This window comes from Puma concolor, chromosome B4 (genome assembly GCF_028749965.1).
Source record: "Puma concolor isolate L17-30 chromosome B4, mPumCon1.1.hap2, whole genome shotgun sequence".
Taxonomy (NCBI): domain Eukaryota; kingdom Metazoa; phylum Chordata; class Mammalia; order Carnivora; family Felidae; genus Puma; species Puma concolor.
This window is the reverse complement of record NC_141673.1, coordinates 91,581-111,355: the sequence shown is the minus strand read 5'-3', so window position 1 is coordinate 111,355 and position 19,775 is coordinate 91,581. Positions and strand designations below refer to the sequence as shown.

At 58.2% G+C, this 19,775-nt stretch overlaps 1 protein-coding gene across 5 annotated transcripts in view; it reads left to right on the top strand.

Moving 5' to 3' along the window:
• SHANK3 (SH3 and multiple ankyrin repeat domains 3) overlaps nucleotides 1–19,775 on the top strand; it is a 62,914-nt gene that overhangs the window by 28,923 nt on the left and 14,216 nt on the right. For 3 of the 5 annotated variants that reach the window (XM_086711882.1, XM_086711877.1, XM_086711880.1), the window contains 4 exons: nucleotides 1,302–1,325; nucleotides 4,915–5,045; nucleotides 5,667–5,751; nucleotides 9,579–11,835. In XM_086711882.1, coding sequence (XP_086568008.1) covers nucleotides 1,302–1,325; nucleotides 4,915–5,045; nucleotides 5,667–5,751; nucleotides 9,579–11,835 — 2,497 coding nt within the window. Of the gene's footprint in view, nucleotides 1–1,301; nucleotides 1,326–4,914; nucleotides 5,046–5,666; nucleotides 5,752–9,578; nucleotides 11,836–18,701; nucleotides 19,742–19,775 lie in introns of those variants that run through there. The other 2 variants (XM_086711879.1, XM_086711878.1) reach the window with 2 other exon arrangements.

Below are 19,775 nucleotides of genomic sequence, written 5' to 3'. Positions count from 1 at the left end.
TAGCTCCATTCAGAGAGGGAGAAGCTACTCCTGCCTCCAGAGGACAGCTGTCGGGGGAAACCAGACTGCTTGCTTACTTTCTGTAGGTTTGAGGAGGCCAGGCCAGCATCAGGGTTTCCCTGGGTACCTAAGGGGTCATCCCATGATTCAGTGTTTGTGCTTTTATAAGATAGAAATAAGACCTGTAGGCTCATTGGCAGCATAAACATGTCAGTTCTCTGTCACACTGTTAAGAACTGATAGAACCTGTTAGGATGCTGTGGTCTATTGAGAAGACGGCCTGAACACCTGGGAAGAAAGGAAAGTGTGAGGCCGCAGAAAAAGCAGGTGGCAAGGGTGGAGACTCACGCCCATATGGCTTCTTGCTCCTTGGTGGGTGTGGGGGAGAAGCAAGGTCATGCAGGAGGGAGAGGAGGTAAAGAGCATACTGTGGGGGATGGTAGTGGCAGTGTCCAGAAAATGAAGGCCCGAGGTGACTGGCGGAAATGGGGTTGAGAGGAAGAGGTTGGGGTAGGAGCCCTCCTCCTAAAGCAGGTGGTGGGAGGAGACGGAAGGGTGGGGCACTCCCAGTGCCCTTCAGCATGGTCAGTGGTCACCACATGTCCGTCTGCCTGAACCAATAATGAGCCGGCTGCACAGAGCAGTGGAGACTCAGGCCAGGGAGGGCCTTGGTGGGTCTAAACCTCTCCTATTTCTCTGCCTTCCTGTGAGAAATCTGGGGCTTTTGGGTCCCTTTTTCTTTCATGATGGGAATGTTAGAGCAGGTGCCGTGCTTGAGTGTGATATCTGATTAGCCGTGGTCTGGCAAACACATTGACCTGCTCTTTGATACTGTACGGAATACTCAAGGGTGACCACTGCAACTGTTAGTGGCCTCTGAACTTTTTTTTTTGGGCGGGGGTTGCCTTTTTTCTGAACAAACATTTGATTGAACTGAGTATGATTAAGTTGTGTGTGGACATCTCCACACGTGTGTGCATGCCTGTGTGTGCATAAGTGCAATTATGCATATGTGTGAGTGGAGGTGCATGGATGTGTATGTGTGTGTGCATGTGCATGTGTATGCATACACACAAGCATGTATACCTGCTTGTGGTTGTTTCCACCTTGAGTTTCAAGCTGGGTACCAACTTGGCATTTGGGCACATTTGCCACTTGGGGTCTGATAGGGAGGGTTAGGCCAGGGTTGTACAGGATCTGGGAGGTCCCGGTTGTTGGAAGGGGTGGGAGTTGGAAGGGGGCCCAGATGCCGATGGATGAAGCCTGCCTCTTACCCCTGTGCTCTGTTTCTTGATTGCAAGCCTCCATTCGGAGAAGGAAAGGGGGTGAGTCATCTGCTGTGTCCCCATGACCCCAGCTTTGTTTGACCCTGTCCAGGGAAGTGCTGATGTGTGAAGAGGCTCCATGTCAAGTCAGGGTGCTCTGGAAGCCTGGGCTGTACCTTCCTGTTGGCCTTCTCCCTGGGGATCTGGTGGGGGTGCAGTAGAGGGAGCTGGGGAAGGATGGATGGGGGGGGGGGTCCAGGGGTGTGGCTCTGTGGGGGTGTGACAGTGTGGCACAGCCATGGGCTTTGGGGGCTCAGGTGAGTGTGGGGGCAGCCTAGTGAGGCAGAGCTGGGAAAGCCTCCCGGTGGAGGCCACACCATTTGCCATGTTCTAGAGCTGGGTAGGGGGAAGGTTCAGAGGGCTCAGCTGTGGGTCTCCTCAGGGAGCATGGTAACTGGGCCAGTGTGGGCAAGAGTGTTGGGTGCTCAGCTCTGGCCCATTTGCTTCTTTCTGCCTGTTTTCTGGGGGCTCCTTGTGCCTGGTGTGTGGGTCCCATTCTGTGCTGATCTGTTGTGGGGTCTAGTCCAGTGCTGATGGTCCCTTCAGAACAGGAGTCTAGGCCCCACAGCATTGGGGAGGGAGCTTGGAGCTCCTCTGCCCAACATAGCCCAGGCTGTTGACTTCACTACCCCCTGCTCCTCCCATCAGGCCTCACCTGTTTGTTTGAGGCTCCTTCCTGTATGTTCTGTGTGTCCAGCCTGGCTGCAAAGAATGTAGCTTCCATGGTGGGGGGGACAGAGTCTGAGGTCCAGCATCTGGTGAGATCTCAGGGCCTGGCCTCTGCCAGTCTTCTCCATCTCTCAAGTGGACGGGAGACTCTTTCTGCTGAATAGGAGTCAGAGCCAGAGGGAAGCCTGAGGTGGCTTTGTGGCCCCAGGCATGTGTGTTTGCCCATTTGTCCGTGTGCCTGGTGCCCACCCATCCCTCACTCTGGGATCCACAGGGCCTTCCCTGTGCTGGGGGCACACCAACACCATCTGTCTGGGCCCAGGCTCTCCAGCATGGCCTGTGGTCCGGCCCTCAGAGCTCTCCTGTTGACCCTTGCCGTAATCTCAGGTGAAGTGTTTTCCTTGGTGTCTTTTCAGGTATTAAAACTGGGTGTCCCCTAGGGACGCCTTTCTTCACTCTATGAGGCAGACACAAGCTATTTCTGGAATATTTTGGTTCTGTCCTAAGATCATTAGCGGAGCTCCCAGGGTGCCATGCTGCGGCCTGTGCACTTCTTCCAGTTGTAGGGGAGGTGACGGGTGATTCCTCACCCCTGGGGCCCATCATACCTGCTTGGGTTCTGGCTGTTTAAACAGCTGCACATCGAGCTGTGTCGCCAGCACATGTGGAATCTTGATAACCAGTGTATGTGAGGCTGATGGGAATGTGCGGTTCCCAGTGCCCCAGACCTGGTTCCTAGAGGGCTTCATTTTCTTTTTTGAGTATCTAAAATAATTTAAGAATATATTTTCTAATAACGGTGGGGATTGGTGTCAACCTCACCAGCTGTTAGTTCGGAGAATTCTTGATTCTTTCTCTTCTGGAAATAATTCTTGCCTGGCCCCAGCACGATCACCTTACCTCCAACAGTATTTGCTTTGCTAACTTCATGTGCACTCTGCTTTTGGTCTCTGGGATTGAGTTCTTCCGGAGCTAGAGATGCAGCTTCTAAACCCACAGCTCGGGTGAGCACATGCTCACTTTTTACTTCACTCATGTCTTTATGTCTGAGGTTTCTGGAAAATGTGGTTGTTAAGTCTGACCCCTAACTTATTGAATCTATGATCTGGAGCACTCAGATCTCTCAGAAATTCAGTGTCTTTTTGGGTAAAATGAGGGCGGTATCAGTATCTTCTTTGTGTGGTTGTGAGGAATGAGAGGAGAAGGCTCATCAGAAGCTCTTTTCACTGAAAATCACCAAGGACCGAACGCAGGGTGGTGATGGTGGTTTCAGCTTCCAAAGGGGAATTATTTGCTTCATTACAAAAACAAAGAAGATGATCCCTCTAACGAGCCCTTCCTGGTGTGCACCTGGGCCCAGGTACCAGTGGCGCTGGGAGCTACACCCAGGACCGGTAAGCTAGTCTGTAGATGGAGCATGCTCTGGTGAGTTGTAACATTTGCTGAACTCCTGTGTTACTCAGGGCCCAGGCTGGACGCTCAGGGCAGGCAGGGGATGGTACTGGCTCTTTCCTCCTGAGAGCTCACGGGCTCTCTGGGGAGAGAAGGCGCACCGTGTGTGTTCAGTGCTTCCCCTGAGCCAGGCAGGGCAGCACTTGTCATGTGTAGACACTGACAGTAGGTACAGACAGTAGACACTGAAGCAGCCACCATTTTAGGGTTGTTTTATCAGATAAGGAAACTGAGTCACAGAGAGGTTAAGTCAGGACAGAGGTGGTACGCGATGTGGGTCTGGTCCGGGTTGGGTGCCGGCCAGCTCTGACTTCTTTCTCCGTGGCAGTTGCCGAGTGGGTTGCAGAGGCAGAGCCAGGAGGTGCTGGTGGGAGGTGTTGGGGCTGACAACAGGCACTTGGAGAGCGAAAGCCCGGGCGTGACCAGACACATGGCCCTCTAGGGTGGCATGGGCCCTGAGGGCTTGGGGATTCAGAGCCTGAGTGACGAGTGGGGCGAGGTCACTGTGGCAGCCATGTGGGCACGGGAGCTGCCCCCAACTCCTGCTGCAGCCCACATCCGGCCCTGAGTGGACCACAGCTGCCAGTTCTCAGACACATGCGTTTAACACAATTTCCAAGTCATGTTGATAATCAAAAACACCACTTTAAAAAGTACTAAACAGCTTTAATAAAAACAAGCAAACAAAGCTTTTCTTTATGATGGATTTGAAAAGAATGCTGCCTGAGGCCTCCTGGTGCCTTTCTCCCTTCTAGGGCCTCGTTCACACATCAGCTTCCCACCCCTCCCACCCCCCATCTTCCTTACCCTCCTCTCAAGGGGCCCGTGGAAGCCCCTTCAGCACCATCAGCACCTCCCACCCAGGGTGGGGCTGCTTTTCCAGGAATGGAGGTTCTTTGGCCTGCTCATCTGCGTGGAGCCATATTTTTAGGTCCCTAGCCTGGGACTGTGAGTTCTGTTTTCAGGCAGTGTCCCCTGTTCATTCATTTGTAGCTTATTCACACCTTCCATGGGCACCTGCTGCACACCAGGGTCTGTCCTAGGGCTGAGGTCCATCAGAGGCAGCTTAGCTTTTGGTGCAGCAGCTACAGACAGATGAGTAGTGCCAGGTGTTGAGGAGAAAAGGGACAGGGCCAAGGGCAACAAATTCAGGAAGACTTGAAACTCCAAACAGTGCTGTCCCTGTCCTGGTCCTCTCCCGAATGGTCAGTCAGGCTTTTCCTGGAGTGGGGTCCGAAGGGTGACCTGGACCACCCTTGGAGGACAGAGCGGCCAGGCGGGAGTGGGACTCAGATGGGATGCATGTTACTCGGCTTCTGGCCCCCGGCCTCAGGTCTGGAAGAAGGGACATCAGGCGGGCAGGGCCCAGTGGCTCCGTTAACATCAGGACGACTCAGCATGGGGTGCACGAGGGTGGAGCAGGTTCAGGGTCCAGGTGGTTGAGATGGTGCCTCCCTTGGCTGTGCAGAGAAGCTGGATGAGATCCTGGCAGCCGCCACGGAGCCCACGCTGAGGCCAGACATCGCGGACGCTGACTCCAGAGCTGCCACTGTCAAACAGCGGCCCACGAGTCGGAGGATCACACCTGCTGAGATCAGTGTAAGCCACCCCAGCAGCTGGGGGGGGGGGGCATGGGGAGGGGAGGAGGCAGGGAGGGGCGCGGGGGTCAGAGCTCCATGTCCCCTACTGTGCGTTTGTGCATTTTTCTGGGGTGGGAGTCCGTCATTTGGACCCTCCTCTCCAGGGGTGAGGGTGAAGGACCCCATGGCTTCTCACACACGTGGGGAAATCTTGTCCTCCCAGGATGGCCACAGTTTAACAAATGCTGAGTGCTCACTCTTGGCCCTGGGTCCCAGTGCCTCCTGCATAGCCACACCCAGGACCACCTAGAGCACCCCAGCCCTGTTGAGGGTACAATGCAGTGTCTCTGCACCCCGCCCCCCGACTCCTCTCACTTGGCATCTTCTGGGCTACTCCCCCAGCCTTGTCCATGTCAACCCTACCCAATACTCTATGCCCACGCCCCCACTGGCTATGCCCCTGCTCTCTGGAGTCTCTGTGCCTGGGTCTGAGTCTTGGGTCAGGCCCCACTGGTGCCAGCACCATTGTGATTAGTGTGTGGGGTGTTTGATCTCAGGCTTAGAAGGATGGCTGGGGCTGGATGGAGAACTGGGACCCCCAGTGCCCTAGAGCCTCCTTCTAACCCCCCAACTCCAACAGTCTTTATTTGAGCGCCAGGGCCTTCCGGGCCCAGAGAAGCTGCCCGGCTCCCTGCGGAAGGGGATTCCACGGACCAAGTCTGTAGGTACGGCTGGGCTGGGGGTTGCGTGGGGCTGGGGTGGATGTGGGGCTGGAGGACCCTGTCTCTCCCAACCCTCCAGTTGGGGTTTTAAGGTTTCCTCTGAGAACCCCATCTCCCTGGTCATAGCCCAGGAATCTCATTTGTTTGTGGACATATGTGGGATCCGTCCTTTCCCCAAATCCAGACAAACTGTCAAAAGAGACCCTTGAGGCTTCCTCACTCCATCCACCACTTCCTGTCCATTGTGTCCCCATCCCTGCTCTGGTCCACTATTGCCCCCCCATCCGCTCCTCCCCGTCCAGTCTGCGCCCCCGACATTCCTCCCCGTCCAGTCTGTGCCCCTCCATCCGCTCCTCCCCGTCCAGTCTGTGCCCCCCACACTCTTCCCTGTCCAGTCTGCGTCCCCCCACACTCCTCCCCATCCAGTCTGCGCCCCCCACCAGGTATTGCTCTGTATCTCTCTTTTCCTTCACAGCCAGTCTTCTCCAGAAGTCACTTGCAGTTGCTGTCTCTGTCCTCATCTGCTCCTCAGCTTGGGGCAGCATAGCTCTCTCCACACCTAAAACTGACTTTGCTGCCACCAGGGTCACCAGTGGTTTGCAGGGCATTCCTTCCAGCAGACACATGACCAGCCCTTCTCTTGTTGACCTCAACTGGCATTTGATTTTTCTGCTCACCTCCCCAGAGCTTTAGGACATTTCCTGGTTCTTTCCTCTGTTCTCAGGCTGTACCTGTTCAGGACAAGATGTAAACCTAAAAAACACCTCCACACCAAATGTGGGTCCTCTCAAGGCTGTGTCCTTAGCCTCTGTGCCTTCTGTACCTGTCTCTTTGGGGCCTCATCATGCCTCACACTCGCTGTCACGCCTCTCATGTAGCCATCTCTCTCGACCCCAGACTGGGGCATCTCACAAGCTCCGCTCACTGCCCTTCCTTCTAGACATGTAGTCCCCTCTCACCTGCCCACTTCTCCATCCATTCCTTCACAGACCTGCCCACTTGTCCATCCATCGGTCTGCATACACTGCAGCTCCCCCATCATCTGTTCATCATCAGAGTAAACACCACAGTGTTTATGCACACTGGTTCATTTCATACTTACAGTAACCCTGTTGAGGTAATACTATTAGTACCTCTGTATTACAGGTAAGGAAACTAAGGTAAAGAGGTAAAGTGACTTGCCCAAGGTCTTACCTTGTCTTCTGGTAAGACATCATGCCAGCCATCTGCCCAGACCTGCCCAAAGGGGGCTTTCTGCAGAGCAGATACCACCCCATATCCCTCCAGTTCACCCGTGGTGGGCTCTTCATTGCCTTGGGGCCTTGGGGACCAGTCTCAGCTTTCTCCTACTTCATCTGGGGGCATTTGTCTCCATTTCCTTCTTACCTGGGTGTACCAACACTCGCTATTCTGCACCTGGCCTCAGTCTGCCTGGATGGCCTGTCGCTCAGCCCAGCCCAGTCCCAGGACTGACCACCACAGGTCCAGATCTCAGTGCCTTCCCTGCAGGATGTGAGCCTCTTGGTGGGTATTCCTCCTGGACCCTCCTGTGCTCATTCTGTGAGTGAGTGAGAGGGGTTCATCTTCAGGCTCCTTGCCCTGGCCTGCTGCCCATCACCAATGTGAGTGTTGGTCAAGGTGTCAGATTCCCAGAGTCCCCCACCCACCCATGTCCTGGGCACATGATTCAGTCCTGGAAACCTCAGCGTCCTGGTCCATAAACTTGAGTCCCATCTAGTACTTGCCTCCAAGTCTACGATGTGGCTCACCCAGTGGGCTGTATGTACTCAGAGGCTGAGTATAGGCATCAACCACTGATACTGTTCCTAGATGCAGGTCCTGAATCTTGAGGCTGGAACACAGTGTTTGAGAAATGTTTGCTACTCTTCATTGGGCAGAGGTCCCCACCCCACCTTGGGTGGTATCAGAACAGATTCCCCACTTCATCCCAGGCAAGTGACTTATCTTCACCCTAAGTTAGAATTTGGCATGCCAAATCTCCTGAGTCTTCTAGGAGCACAAGCTTTTCCCCATGTAGTTTGTCTCATAAGATAAGTTGTGCAGGGGGGGAGGAGGCCCCAAAAGAACCTGGCACAAATCTTGTGTCCAGCCATGGGGGTGGAAGGCAGACCTAAAAATGATGATGATGATGATGATGATGATGATGATGATGATGATGATCTCGGCCTCCTTCCTGGGATGCTTCTAGGTGCTCAGCCCCATGCTGTAGGCTTTAAATGCCTCCAGCTGTGGCAGCCCCACAACAGGGGCCAGCATTTCGCTTGAGATTAGGAAACTGACCTGCTAAGAGATTAAGTAATGTCAGACAGTAACTTCCAATGCTAGAATTCAAGCCACACGAAAGCCCACCTTTGCTGCGCCCGGGGTGAAGAGCTGTCATGCAGGACAAGATGTAGATCGTGCAGTGTGGGAGGCCTGGGGAGACCACCTTGGCTAAAGGAGGAGGTGGCTGGGAACAGGCAATCTGCATTGTAGTGAGTTCGCAAAAATGCGAGCAAGTACAGAGTGAAGCCAAGTGTAGATTCCCAAGGCACTCCACCAGAGACCTGTGCATATCAACATGGAGGAAACATTCATCCACTGTCCTCCGGTTGGGCCGTCGAACACTTGCAGCCTAACTGAACATGCGTACGGTACAAGTGTCCATATTGTGCCCACAAGGACACTTGGGAGGTCTTGCCAGGCTCTAGCCAGGCAGCAGGACAATGAGGGCCCTGAGCATCCCAGTCCTGCTCTTGCACAGACCCTAACTCGGGCAGCAGAGCGGGTTTCATTTTAAGCCTGTGTTGCCCATGAGAGAATTGAGATTCAGGGGGGCCCAGGGCCCGGCCTGGGGCCACACAGCCCATAGGGAGTACAACTGACACATGGGTCAGGTGCTTAGTCTGCAATTCCACTTTAGCTCTTCCTCCTTCCCTTCCACCCTCCCTCACTGAAGTTCAGCCATTGAGGTTATAGCAGTGACCGGGCAGTGTGTCCGGTCCCGTTCACTTGGGTCTCTGGGATGGAGCCTCTCAGGGCTTGTCTTTTCACAAACACCTTTTCACCTGGGCGCCAGCCTTCTTTCTGCCAGATGCATGGCTCAGCTGGCCACAGTCCTGCTGCCCCTCTGACTACAGTCCGTGCATCACTCCTACTCTGGGAGAGTGTCCCCCTAATTTCTGACCATCTCTCTTCTTCCCGTCTCTGGTTGCCACCAGGGAACTCCCAGTGACACCTGCTTGTTCCATTGCTGCAATGTGGCCTTGCTCAGTCTTGGATGGAAGCCATGCACCAGCCGCCCCTACCTCTTCTGTGCAGTTGTCTTCACCACTCCGCGTGGGGGGATGTGTAGGGGCTGCCCCGATTCTCCCTGGGTGTCTTCTTTGGGCCCTCTCAGTGTGATGGGGCTTGGGCAGGTCTTGGCCCGAACCCAAGACTTTGGGTCCTTTCACAGTCTGTTGGTGGGGCCCTCCTCTGCCTTATATCTGAAAGAATACCTCTCCCCAAGTCTTTCTAAAAGCCCCCTCCCCCCAACTCAACACTGGGCTTGGGGTGCAGAGCTGGCATCCAGGGAGGAGCCCAGACTAGGGGCCTCGCTCAGATCTCCTGCTCTGGGCTGCCCTGTCCCCTTTTCTCTCAGACCCCAGCCTCCGTGCCCTTCTTGACCCCGTCCTCCCCGGCTGGGTATCGCTTCCCGCCAATTTCTAAGGGGGTGGCTTCGCAGTCCTTGCATCTGGGGCCATGGCTGCCCTCAGGTGGAGTCATGGCAGGGCTGGCCCCTGCACAGGGCCGGCGCCGGGGTCTCACCAGGGCCCTTCTGTCCGCAGGGGAGGATGAAAAGCTGGCGTCCCTGCTGGAAGGGCGCTTTCCGCGCAGCACGTCCATGCAAGATACGGTGCGTGAGGGCCGTGGCATCCCGCCCCCGCCGCAGACCGCACCGCCGCCCCCACCCGCTCCCTACTACTTCGACTCCGGGCCGCCCCCCGCCTTCTCACCGCCACCCCCTCCAGGCCGCGCCTACGACACAGTGCGCTCCAGCTTCAAGCCCGGCCTGGAGGCGCGCCTGGGCGCTGGGGCCGCGGGCCTGTACGATGCCGGCGCGCCCCTGGGTCCGCTGCCCTACCCGGAGCGGCAGAAGCGTGCGCGCTCCATGATCATCCTTCAGGACTCGGCGCCGGAGGCGGGCGACACCCCCCGGCCTCCTCCGGCGGCCACCCCACCGGAGCGTCCAAAGCGGCGGCCGCGGCCGCCGGGCCCCGACAGTCCCTACGCCAACCTGGGCGCTTTCAGCGCCAGCATCTTCGCGCCGTCCAAGCCTCAGCGCCGCAAGAGCCCGCTGGTGAAGCAGCTGCAGGTGGAAGACGCTCAGGAGCGCGCAGCCCTGGCAGTGGGCAGCCCTGGCCCGGGTGGCGGCAGCTTCGCCCGGGAGCCCTCTCCGACTCACCGTGGGCCTCGGCCAAGCGGCCTTGACTACGGCCCCGGGGAAAGCCCCGGCCTCGCGTTCGGGGGCCCAGGCCCGGGCAAGGACCGGCGGCTGGAGGAGCGGCGACGCTCAACCGTGTTCCTGTCGGTGGGAGCCATCGAGGGCAGCACACCTAGCACAGACCTGCCCTCCCTGCAGCCCTCCCGCTCCATCGATGAGCGCCTGCTGGGGGCTGGCGCTGCCACCACCACCGGCCGAGACCTGCTCCTGCCCTCCCCCGTCTCTGCTCTGAAGCCATTGGTCAGCGGCCCGAGCCTTGGGCCTTCAGGCTCCACCTTCATCCACCCACTCACCGGCAAACCCCTGGACCCCAGCTCGCCCCTGGCCCTCGCCCTGGCAGCTCGAGAACGTGCTCTGGCCTCCCAGGCGCCCTCCCGGTCCCCCACGCCCGTGCACAGCCCTGATGCTGACCGCCCTGGGCCTCTGTTCGTGGATGTACAGGCCCGCGACTCTGAGCGAGGGGCGCTGGCCTCCCCAGCCTTCTCCCCAAGAAGCCCCGCCTGGGTTCCTGTGCCTGCTCGGAGGGAGCCGGAGAAAGCACCCCGGGAGGAGCGCAAGTCGCCAGAGGACAAGAAGTCCATGATCCTCAGCGTCCTGGACACATCCCTGCAGCGGCCGGCCGGCCTCATCGTCGTGCACGCCACCAGCAATGGGCAGGAGCCCAGCGGGCTGGGGGCTGAAGAGGAGCGCCCGGGCACCCCGGAGCTGGCCCCAGCCCCCGCACAGTCAGCAGTGGTGGCAGAGCCCCTGGCGAGCCCCCGGGCTCAGCCCCCTGGCAGCACGGCTCCGACAGACCCCGGGCCGGGCCAGGGCAGCTCCGAGGAGGAGCCAGAGCTGGTGTTCGCTGTGAACTTGCCGCCCGCCCAGCTGTCCTCCAGTGATGAGGAGACCAGGGAGGAGCTAGCCCGCATTGGGCTGGTGCCGCCTCCCGAAGAGTTTGCCAACGGGGTCCTGCTGGCCACCCCACTTCCTGGCCCAGGTCCCTCACCCACCGTGGTGCCAGGCCCGGCCTCAGGGAAGCCGAGCAGCGAGCCGCCTCCTGCCCCTGAATCTGCAGCTGACTCAGGGGTGGAGGAGGCTGACACACGCAGCTCCAGCGACCCCCACCTGGAGACCACAAGCACTATCTCCACGGTGTCCAGCATGTCCACCCTGAGCTCGGAGAGTGGGGAGCTCACTGACACCCACACCTCCTTCGCCGATGGACACACTTTTCTACTCGAGAAGCCACCAGTGCCTCCCAAGCCCAAGCTCAAGTCCCCGCTGGGGAAGGGGCCGGTGACCTTCAGGGACCCGCTGCTGAAGCAGTCCTCGGACAGTGAGCTCATGGCCCAGCAGCATGCCGCCTCTGCCGGGCTGGCCTCCGCTGCCGGACCTGCTCGCCCTCGCTACCTCTTCCAGAGAAGGTCCAAGCTGTGGGGGGACCCCGTGGAGAGCCGGGGACTCCCAGGGCCTGAAGATGACAAACCAACTGTGATCAGTGAGCTCAGCTCTCGCCTGCAGCAGCTCAACAAAGACACACGCTCCTTGGGGGAAGAGCCGGTTGGTGGCCTGGGCGGCCTGCTGGACCCTGCCAAGAAGTCGCCCATCGCGGCAGCTCGGTGAGCAGGGCAGTGTGGGGAGGGTCCTGTCCCGTGTCCATGGCCCCCCCCCCACCCTGTGTTTTTCCTCTTGTCTGTCCACCATCGGAGGTTTCCTCCGTTCCCCTCCCCAGTCCATTCTATCCCACCCCTTACCTGTCCGTGGCATGCCTCTCTGTCCACTTGTGTCCTTTGTCTGCCCTTGCTTTGTCTGTGTGAGACAAGTCTCATTCAGGGATCTGAAATCTTGGGGCCGCTGTTCTCTCCATCCTGTTGGTGCTAGGAGTGGGGGCTGGGCACCCATCAGAGACCCAGCGGGGCCGAGCACCTCCACAGCCCTCCTGGAGACGCCCTGCCTCGGGGGGTTCTTGTGGGCTCTCACTCTTTTGCTCCTGACCAAAGCTGCCTCTCCTGTTACGGGTTGTTCTGTGCTCCATCCTGGAGTTGCAACCCACTCCCCTCCCCCCACTGTTCAGCTTCGCTGTGAGCCTGTGGGCCCCCAACCCCATCCTCCCTGTGGCCACATGGCTGGTGCCACCTTTCCTGTAGCTGCCTCCTGCCTTGCTTCCTTTTGAGGCTTAGAGTACACAGACTCCTTTTCCTTTTGGGATGCACCAGCAGCTCCCTGTGTTCTGCCCCAGAAAAATTTGTCTCTCTGCTCTGCCTCCGAGCCCCTTAAACACAGACTGCAGTGCATTTTCAAAGTGCATTAAGAAGCCATTCTTAGGGGGAAGTCACAGCATCCCTCCATACTCCATCTGCCCTCTCGCCTTCTCCGTACCTTCCCTGTTCCTCTGTCTGTCTGCTCGTCCCACCTCTTGCCCAGGGTGAGGACTTGAAGAGGCCACGTTGTGCCCTGGAAATGGGGGTGGGGGTTGCTGAGCAAGGGGCTGGGGTGCTGCTCTGGTAGAGCTGCCAGAGCCCCTGGGCTGGTCCCTTGGATATTTCCTTGAGGACCCCATTCCCAAGGCTTTGCTCCTGAAGGGGTCCCCCTTGGGCCTGTGGGCTCCATGGATGTTGGTGGGAGAGCTGGTTCCTGCCCACTGGTGCTGGTCTGAGGCAGCTCTGGTAACCCCCTGGCTGGCCCTTGTCTGCCCTTTTCAAGCTGCCTTTCTTTGCCTTCTGTACCCCTTTAGGCCCTCCTCCCTCTTCTGGCTTTGTCGGGGGGGGGGTGTGTGAGGTGCCACTGCCTGGCCTCCTTCTTGCTCCCTGAAGACCAGCCTATTGGGCCCTTTCCTGTCAGCCTTGGAAGGCACAGCTCACAAAGTGAGGGATTCGGTCTTATTCACAAGGGCTTGTCTGATTTACCTTCTTCCAGTTAAGGGTTCAAAAGATATGTGGGGGCTTGGGAAGCTCACGGTGCCTCCCCTAAGTGGTCCAGGAATATTGTCCTTCAGCTCCTGTCATCTCAGGGGCTCGCTTTGGGGCCCTCTCCCCTTTTGGCCTCTTCCAACTCCCAGCTGAATGTGAAAGCCCTCTTTCCAGTAGGGCAATGCCAAAGGTACCCTGAGGGTGGGCGTTATGGGCATGGCCAGGGTATCCATTTGGGATGAGTAGCCCAGGTCCTGGGCTTCTGCAGGACCTAACCCCTGGGGACGGGGGGGTTCCCTGACCCACCCTCGACCATCCCCTATCTTCATCTCTGCTTCTCCTCCCTTGCCAGTCCCTCTGTTCTCTATGTCCTTTGGTCCCAGTGAAAATTAAAGCCACTTAAAGTGGGAAGCACAGTTCCTGATACAGTGCAGGCCGTCAATAAATGTTTGCTCAACAGACGAAAGAACTAAGCTAAATGCAAGCACTGTCTTTTGTGACCTGTAATCTAGGGAGGGGGCTTAGGATAAATATCACTGAAGGACAGACACATGATTCAGATGGACTGGTTGTTGGACCCCACGATCAGGCTCAGGCGAGCCTGGGTCTTGTCATTTGCTCTGCTGGCTCCCATGGGGTGGCTGGGCACCCTGAGCATTTCTCCTCTGTCAGGGTAAAGGTCTCTTGTCCCATGGCTCTGGGTTGTGCCATGACCCTGTGTTTGTGTTCTGATTTGGACATGGGATGGGGCAGGGCAAGACCCACAGGTGCCAGCTTTGTACCCCACCTACCCCACAGGTGCACTGGAAAGGGAGCCTCTTTGACTTGGCACTTCTTGCAAAAGTCCAGCCTCTGATTGGCTTCACATGGGTCCCCTGCTTTCCCCTGGATGAATCAGCAGGGTCAGGGATGCTGTAAGGCCTCCATTGGGCAGGCCTAAGTCCTGTGCTCTCCTGGGAGCTGGGGCACGGGGCCAGCCCACCTAGCAAACAGGTGCTGAGAGTGAGGGAGGGTGGGTCTCCAGAGGAAAATCAGCTGCTGTTACGGGGGTCCAGATGCTGGAAAACCTAAAACAACACAAGTCCCTTGTGACATGTTCTCACCAATGTCGGCAGTTTGCTTCATTCCCTGGCATCAGCTTGGGGTCAGAGGGCCCTGGATATCAACTCTCAGCTAGTTGCACCTGAGCTCTGTAGTCTTGGATGAGCCACTGTGAACTTCAGTCCCTCCCCTGTGAGATGGTGACGGTGACACCCTGAAGCACCAAGCTCAGGGCTGCAGCATGGTGGGTTCTCATGAAGTGGGCACTCAGCCAGGTCCTTCGTGGGAAATAAAAGGGCCGGATATTGCACTGGAAAATGCCAGGTCATATTATTTCACTTCTACAGCCATTCTCTCAGATGGATAACAGCATACTCTCCATTTTCCAGACAATAAAACTAAGGTTCTAAAGAGGTCTATTGCAGCTGGTAAGTGGTGGTATCTGTCTGGCCCCAAGCCCCACTCTCTGTTCACTGTACTCTGGGGGCTGTGTCGTTAAGCCCCTTCTGGTGACGGATGCTGGGTTTCTGTGCGGTAGCCTCTCACACAGAAATGCGCACCTGTTCACTGGGTAGACTGACACCGTTATCTATCAATCGCGTATATCACAAATAGCACGTGTATTCTGAAATCGCTTATCCTCGAGTCCTCGGAGCGCTACCTCATCAGCCCAGCTACACGGAGCCATCCCTCTGCCCTGCCTTCCTATTCCCACTTCCCTCTGCACCCCCTTCTCTCGTTCACACTTCCTTTGGCCCTCTCTGCTTCCCCTCACCCCTCAGATCTGGGTGAAACCACAGTCCCCAGTGGCGTGGACCCCACTGCCCACTCTTGGCTTCTGGCCAGAGGCAGGGGGCTGAGCGGAGGATTCAGTGAGCGTGTGGAGTCGGCCCCTCCATGTGGCTGGCAGGAGCTGTGGTGCCCGCCAGGGCTGCTGGGCAGCTCTCGTTTGCAGCTCACTATGGCTGGAACCTAGCACTCCTCTCTCATTTAGTGATGAACTGCTAGTGCTACGGTCTCTAAGAGAAACGTTCAAAGTGCGGGAAGTTCTGGTGTCTGGGTGGGGCTGTTTCCTTCCCGGGACCATTCTTGGCAGAGGCCCCAGAGTAATTGCCTTGGCCACCTGGAGGGACCTCTGGCTTTTTGCGACATTGATCCTAGACTATTCATCTGCTCTATGCTTCTAGCTTCGGGTCTAGCCCTCGTATAGACAGGACGTCCATCTTCTCAGAGCCCCACCATGGTCTTTGAGGCTCACATCTGTACCCAACTCCACTCGCCTTCGGATCGGAATCCCACATGTCGTCTGAAGTCCATAGTGTCTCTGAGCACCGCAGAAACACTCAGCTCTGCTGTGGCTTTCAGTTTTACATCTGTCTGACCCTCACCTCTGGTTTCATAGAAGAAAGTTCATGGTGAAATAGCTGTGGAAATACAAAGTGAAAGGGGTGTCTTTCCTGCATCTTCTTAGCCCCTTTGATGTGCTTTGCGCCATGGCCTCGAACCTGTTAGGTCTCAGCTTCTCTGGCAGATCGTTAGTAAGTGTCTTGCAGAAGACACACATTCCTTATGATGGGGTAGAAACCCTGCTCTGGTGACTTTCTGTGGACCCTGTTCTACTAACATGTTTGGCTGGGATCTGGATACCACCTTGTGTCACCGCAGGTATCTCAAGGCCAGTGGGGCTTCTTCTGAAACCTGGGCTGACACTTGTGGTGTGACGGCCGACGCAAGAGCACTGGGGCCAGGATGTGCTTTGTCCTCGCAGGCCACACGAAACCGGGTCACATGCTTCAGGAGCCCTGAACTATGCTGGGGGAGCAGGAAGTGCTCACAGATGAGGGGACGTAGAGGCATTTGGAGGGTGTTGAGGTTGGGCGGTGAGAAGGCGAAAGGCTGGAGATGCCCTGAGCGGAGAGTGCGCTTTGAAGCTTATGAGTCTGTATCTAGTTTTGCGCTGCTGTTGAGGGTTCTGTCCCTGAGTGGAGCTCCCAGACTGCAAAAGCCCACAAGGCCTAGACCTGCCCTGCATGAGTGCACTGGCAGAAGGCCCAAGACAGAGGCCAGGACCAGAGCTTGGGCTTTTCCCTGTCTGTTGGTGCCAACAGGCCAACAGGCAGTCAAGCCTGGGAGGGACACGTCCCATTATTTTTGTTTGCTGACATTTAGCTTTGTCAGTGAGGAAATGAGGTGAGAGGTGCTGAGTGAAAATGTCTGGACCCTGAGGTGGCCGGGAGGGTGAGGATAAGGGCCTGGGTTAATGCTGGGAGCCCTCCATGAAAAGGAGGAGGAGCTGAGGGTGGCTCCCGGTCCCTGGTGTGGGGAGGACTGGGGGAAGGGAGAGCATGTTTGGAGGCCCCAGTAGAGGTCTGGAGCTCAGGAGAGCCTGGGCTCACATGTAGCATTCTTGGGCACGTCAGCCGTAGCCAAGGGTGGGAGTGGACCACCTGGCCCAGGAGAAAGTGTGTGTGCCGAGAGGAGAACCCACAAAACCCATCTAGGAAGGAAGGGGTCCTGCTACAGCCTGGGTAACTGCAGGGGTGTGGGGCAAGGGGCAAGGGGCAAGGGGCGAGGCCAGACCCCAGTGGCTGAGGAATCACCAGGCAGCAAGACAGTAGCAGATTCAGACGTGGTGGGAGAGACGTCCGGGGCCACGGAGCCTTGCGGAGCCATCTGGAGGAGGATGCTGACGGCATTCAGGGGTGCCCGGTGAGGTACCGCTCGTCAGGGGGCGGGTGGCCCAGAAGCCCTTTGGGAGGCTGGCGGGTGCCGTGATGTGGCCACACCGTGGCTGGGGCCCGGCTGGGGCGGCGTCAGTTGAGAGTGGCGATGGACGGTGACGGCTGTGCCGAAGTGGCGTGGAGACTTGGCTGTGGACGCTGCTGGGGTTCCTGCTCAGGGGACGACGTGGGCAGTTCCCTGCTCCCCTGGAGGAAGGGAGGAGGGGCAAGCACTTGGGCCATGGGTACCCTTGGCCGCTCCCTGCTGTGTCCTGGGGCCTTGGGAGGCCACAGACTTCCTTATGCTCTTCTTGTAGGCCTCCTGCCATGTCCACCATGCTTTGGGCATCCTTAGGACTGGCTCTCTCCCCACTTCCCCACCCAGTGGAATACGGCTCTTCACTCATGGCACCTCCTGGCATCAGCCGCATTTTCTCCGGCAGGTGCCCATCTCCTGGCACCCACCACCTCTCCTCAGGAGGGTCTGCCTGGGTGCCGCTAGAGCCGGCCTCACCCCTCTGACAGGAAGGAGCGCTTCGGCACTGGCCAGAAGGGCGTCCTGGAGCCCAGATCCTGCTCTGGGCTCAGGCCAGGCGTCTCCACTGCACTCCCCAGCACCCGTCCAGTTCTCTCTGCCTTCACAGCTCGGCTGTGGTCCTGCCAACTTGTCAACATGCTTCTGTCACACCGGAGACCCTGGGCACACCCACATGGTTCCACTGAAACTTAACCCTTGGGGTAGGGCTAAGCAGGATTCCCTCCTGAGACACGAGGTCCTCAGGCCTGGGTCGCTGTGTGAGAGTCGTGGCGGAGCTCTACTGGGACCATCCCCTCCGCACCTTACCCTGCACTGCAGCCCCCACCCTAGCATTTCCCTAGCAGTCACCGCCACCTGGGCACCCACCACCCCCTTGCAACATCCCCTTGGGTACCCTCCCTCTCTCCTTCACTGCCGACCCACTTTGCCCCAAAGCCCAGGTGGTGCCAGGGAGATCAGGTGTGGTGGGAGCAGGGAGGGTTTCTTCTGGCTGGTGCCTGTTCCCTGAGCCCACCCCAGGTGTCCTTAGAGCCCCTCGCCATGGGGGGTAGGGCGGAGGGAGGCCTGGTTTCAGGAGGCTCTGCTGTGGGTCTGAGCACTGGGGGGAGGCAGCGGGGAGAGCGGCTGAGGGGAGAAAGCCGGTGGAAAGTGATGGAAGCTGGAAACTGGAACTGAGGTCAAGCGGGAGGGACAGACAGAACTGGATCTTTAGGGAGAGGCTGGTCTTGCCCAGGTGGGAGATGAAAAGACAAAGCCTGCACGGAGGGGCGGAAGGACGCCCAGGGTGCCCTGTGCGGTGCGAGACTGGCACCAGTCAGGATAGCGCAGAGGTGGATGGGGGCACCCAGAGGAGGCTCCTCAGCCCGGCAGGGGCAGGGGCAGGGGCAGGGAGGGGGGATGGCAGCTGCAGAGGCCAGTCAGGCTGCAGAGAGTGTAAGGGGACATGAAGTGTCACCCAAGTGCCAGGTGTCTGCCGAGCACTTGCCACACAGTGTCCCAAGGAAAGCCTGTGGAGGTCACACAGGCAGACCCGGAACCCACCCGGATCTGCCCACGTGTGGCCTGCAGGTCCCTTTCCCCAGCAGCCCCAGATTTGCTCTCTCCCATTGTACCTGACTGAGTTCCTCCCCCAGTGGGTGTCTGGCCAGGGAGACCTGTACCTGGCTGCCATACTGTAGCTGTGACTGTGGGCCATGTGCCTGCTGTGTGGGCCTGGGCTGCTAACACTCTTTCTCATTGCTCTCTCCTGCCCATCTGCATGTGGCTGCTCTGTCTAGCTGCGCGGTGGTCCCGAGCGCCGGCTGTGTAAGTGAGCATGCCCATCCCATGCCTCTCACTGTCCATAGCTGCACCTGGTCACCCTGGTCTCTGCTCTGCTTGGCTTCGTGAGGCTTCTGTGCCACCGACAGCCCCCTGAGGCTTCCCCTGGGTGCAACTGGGGATAGGGACCGAAAGGAGGGGGTGGGAGAGGGGAGTGGGTTTTCTCTGGAGGTGCCCCCAGGTAGGCCTCCCACCATGGCCATGCTGGAGAGGGGCTGCAGGTCTGGGGGTCCTGTCAGGTGACGTTGGGAAGAGAGGCATCATTTGTGTGTGTGTGTGTGTGTGTGTGTGTGTGTGCACACGTGTGCTGCTGTGTCCCTGTCACGAGCAGGCTGCTGCCATTCCTGCCGCTGCTACTGCATGTCTGTGACGCGTGTGGGTGCCGTCCTGTGCAGGGAGGCCGACTGTCATGGGTGTGTCGCTGCCTGACACCTGCACATGCTGCTGCTCTGTGTGGGCATGAGCGCTGCCTGGTGTCTGTCTCTGACTCATGGACTTGGTCAGTCTGTGCAGCCACCAGCCTTCATCACGACTCAGCCGTCCCTGAAGCCTGCCCAGGTTTCTCTGGGTCTCCTCAGGAGAGCAGAGCTGTGTGTGGGAGTGGGGAGAGGTACTGCCAGTCTTACTGTCCAGGACACGGGCGGATGGGGCAGTGCCCAGAGCCTGTGTCGGAGGCCGTCAGGGATGGGGCAGTCGGCCCTTTGCCACGAGAGGCTCTTTCCTCTGGTGGGCTGCTCTTGGATCCCCATGGAGGGAAGGGGCCCTCTGTTTTTACTCTTTATGTTCCATTCAGTTTAGGCCCCTCCTCTCCCGGCAGGGCCCTGGCTCTGACCCTGAGGGCCAAACAGAGGAGCCCTATCATGACCACAGGACCCCACCCTTCTTTCTTCCTGTGGCCCTAAGGCTACCCCCACCCCAGCCCCAGTACCCACCCGACCTGCGTCCTCCTGGCCACTGGCCCCTCTCCCCTCTGCCTGCCCCCACATCTCCTGGCGCCCCTCACCTGGCCTTGACCCCCTCTCCCTCCGCAG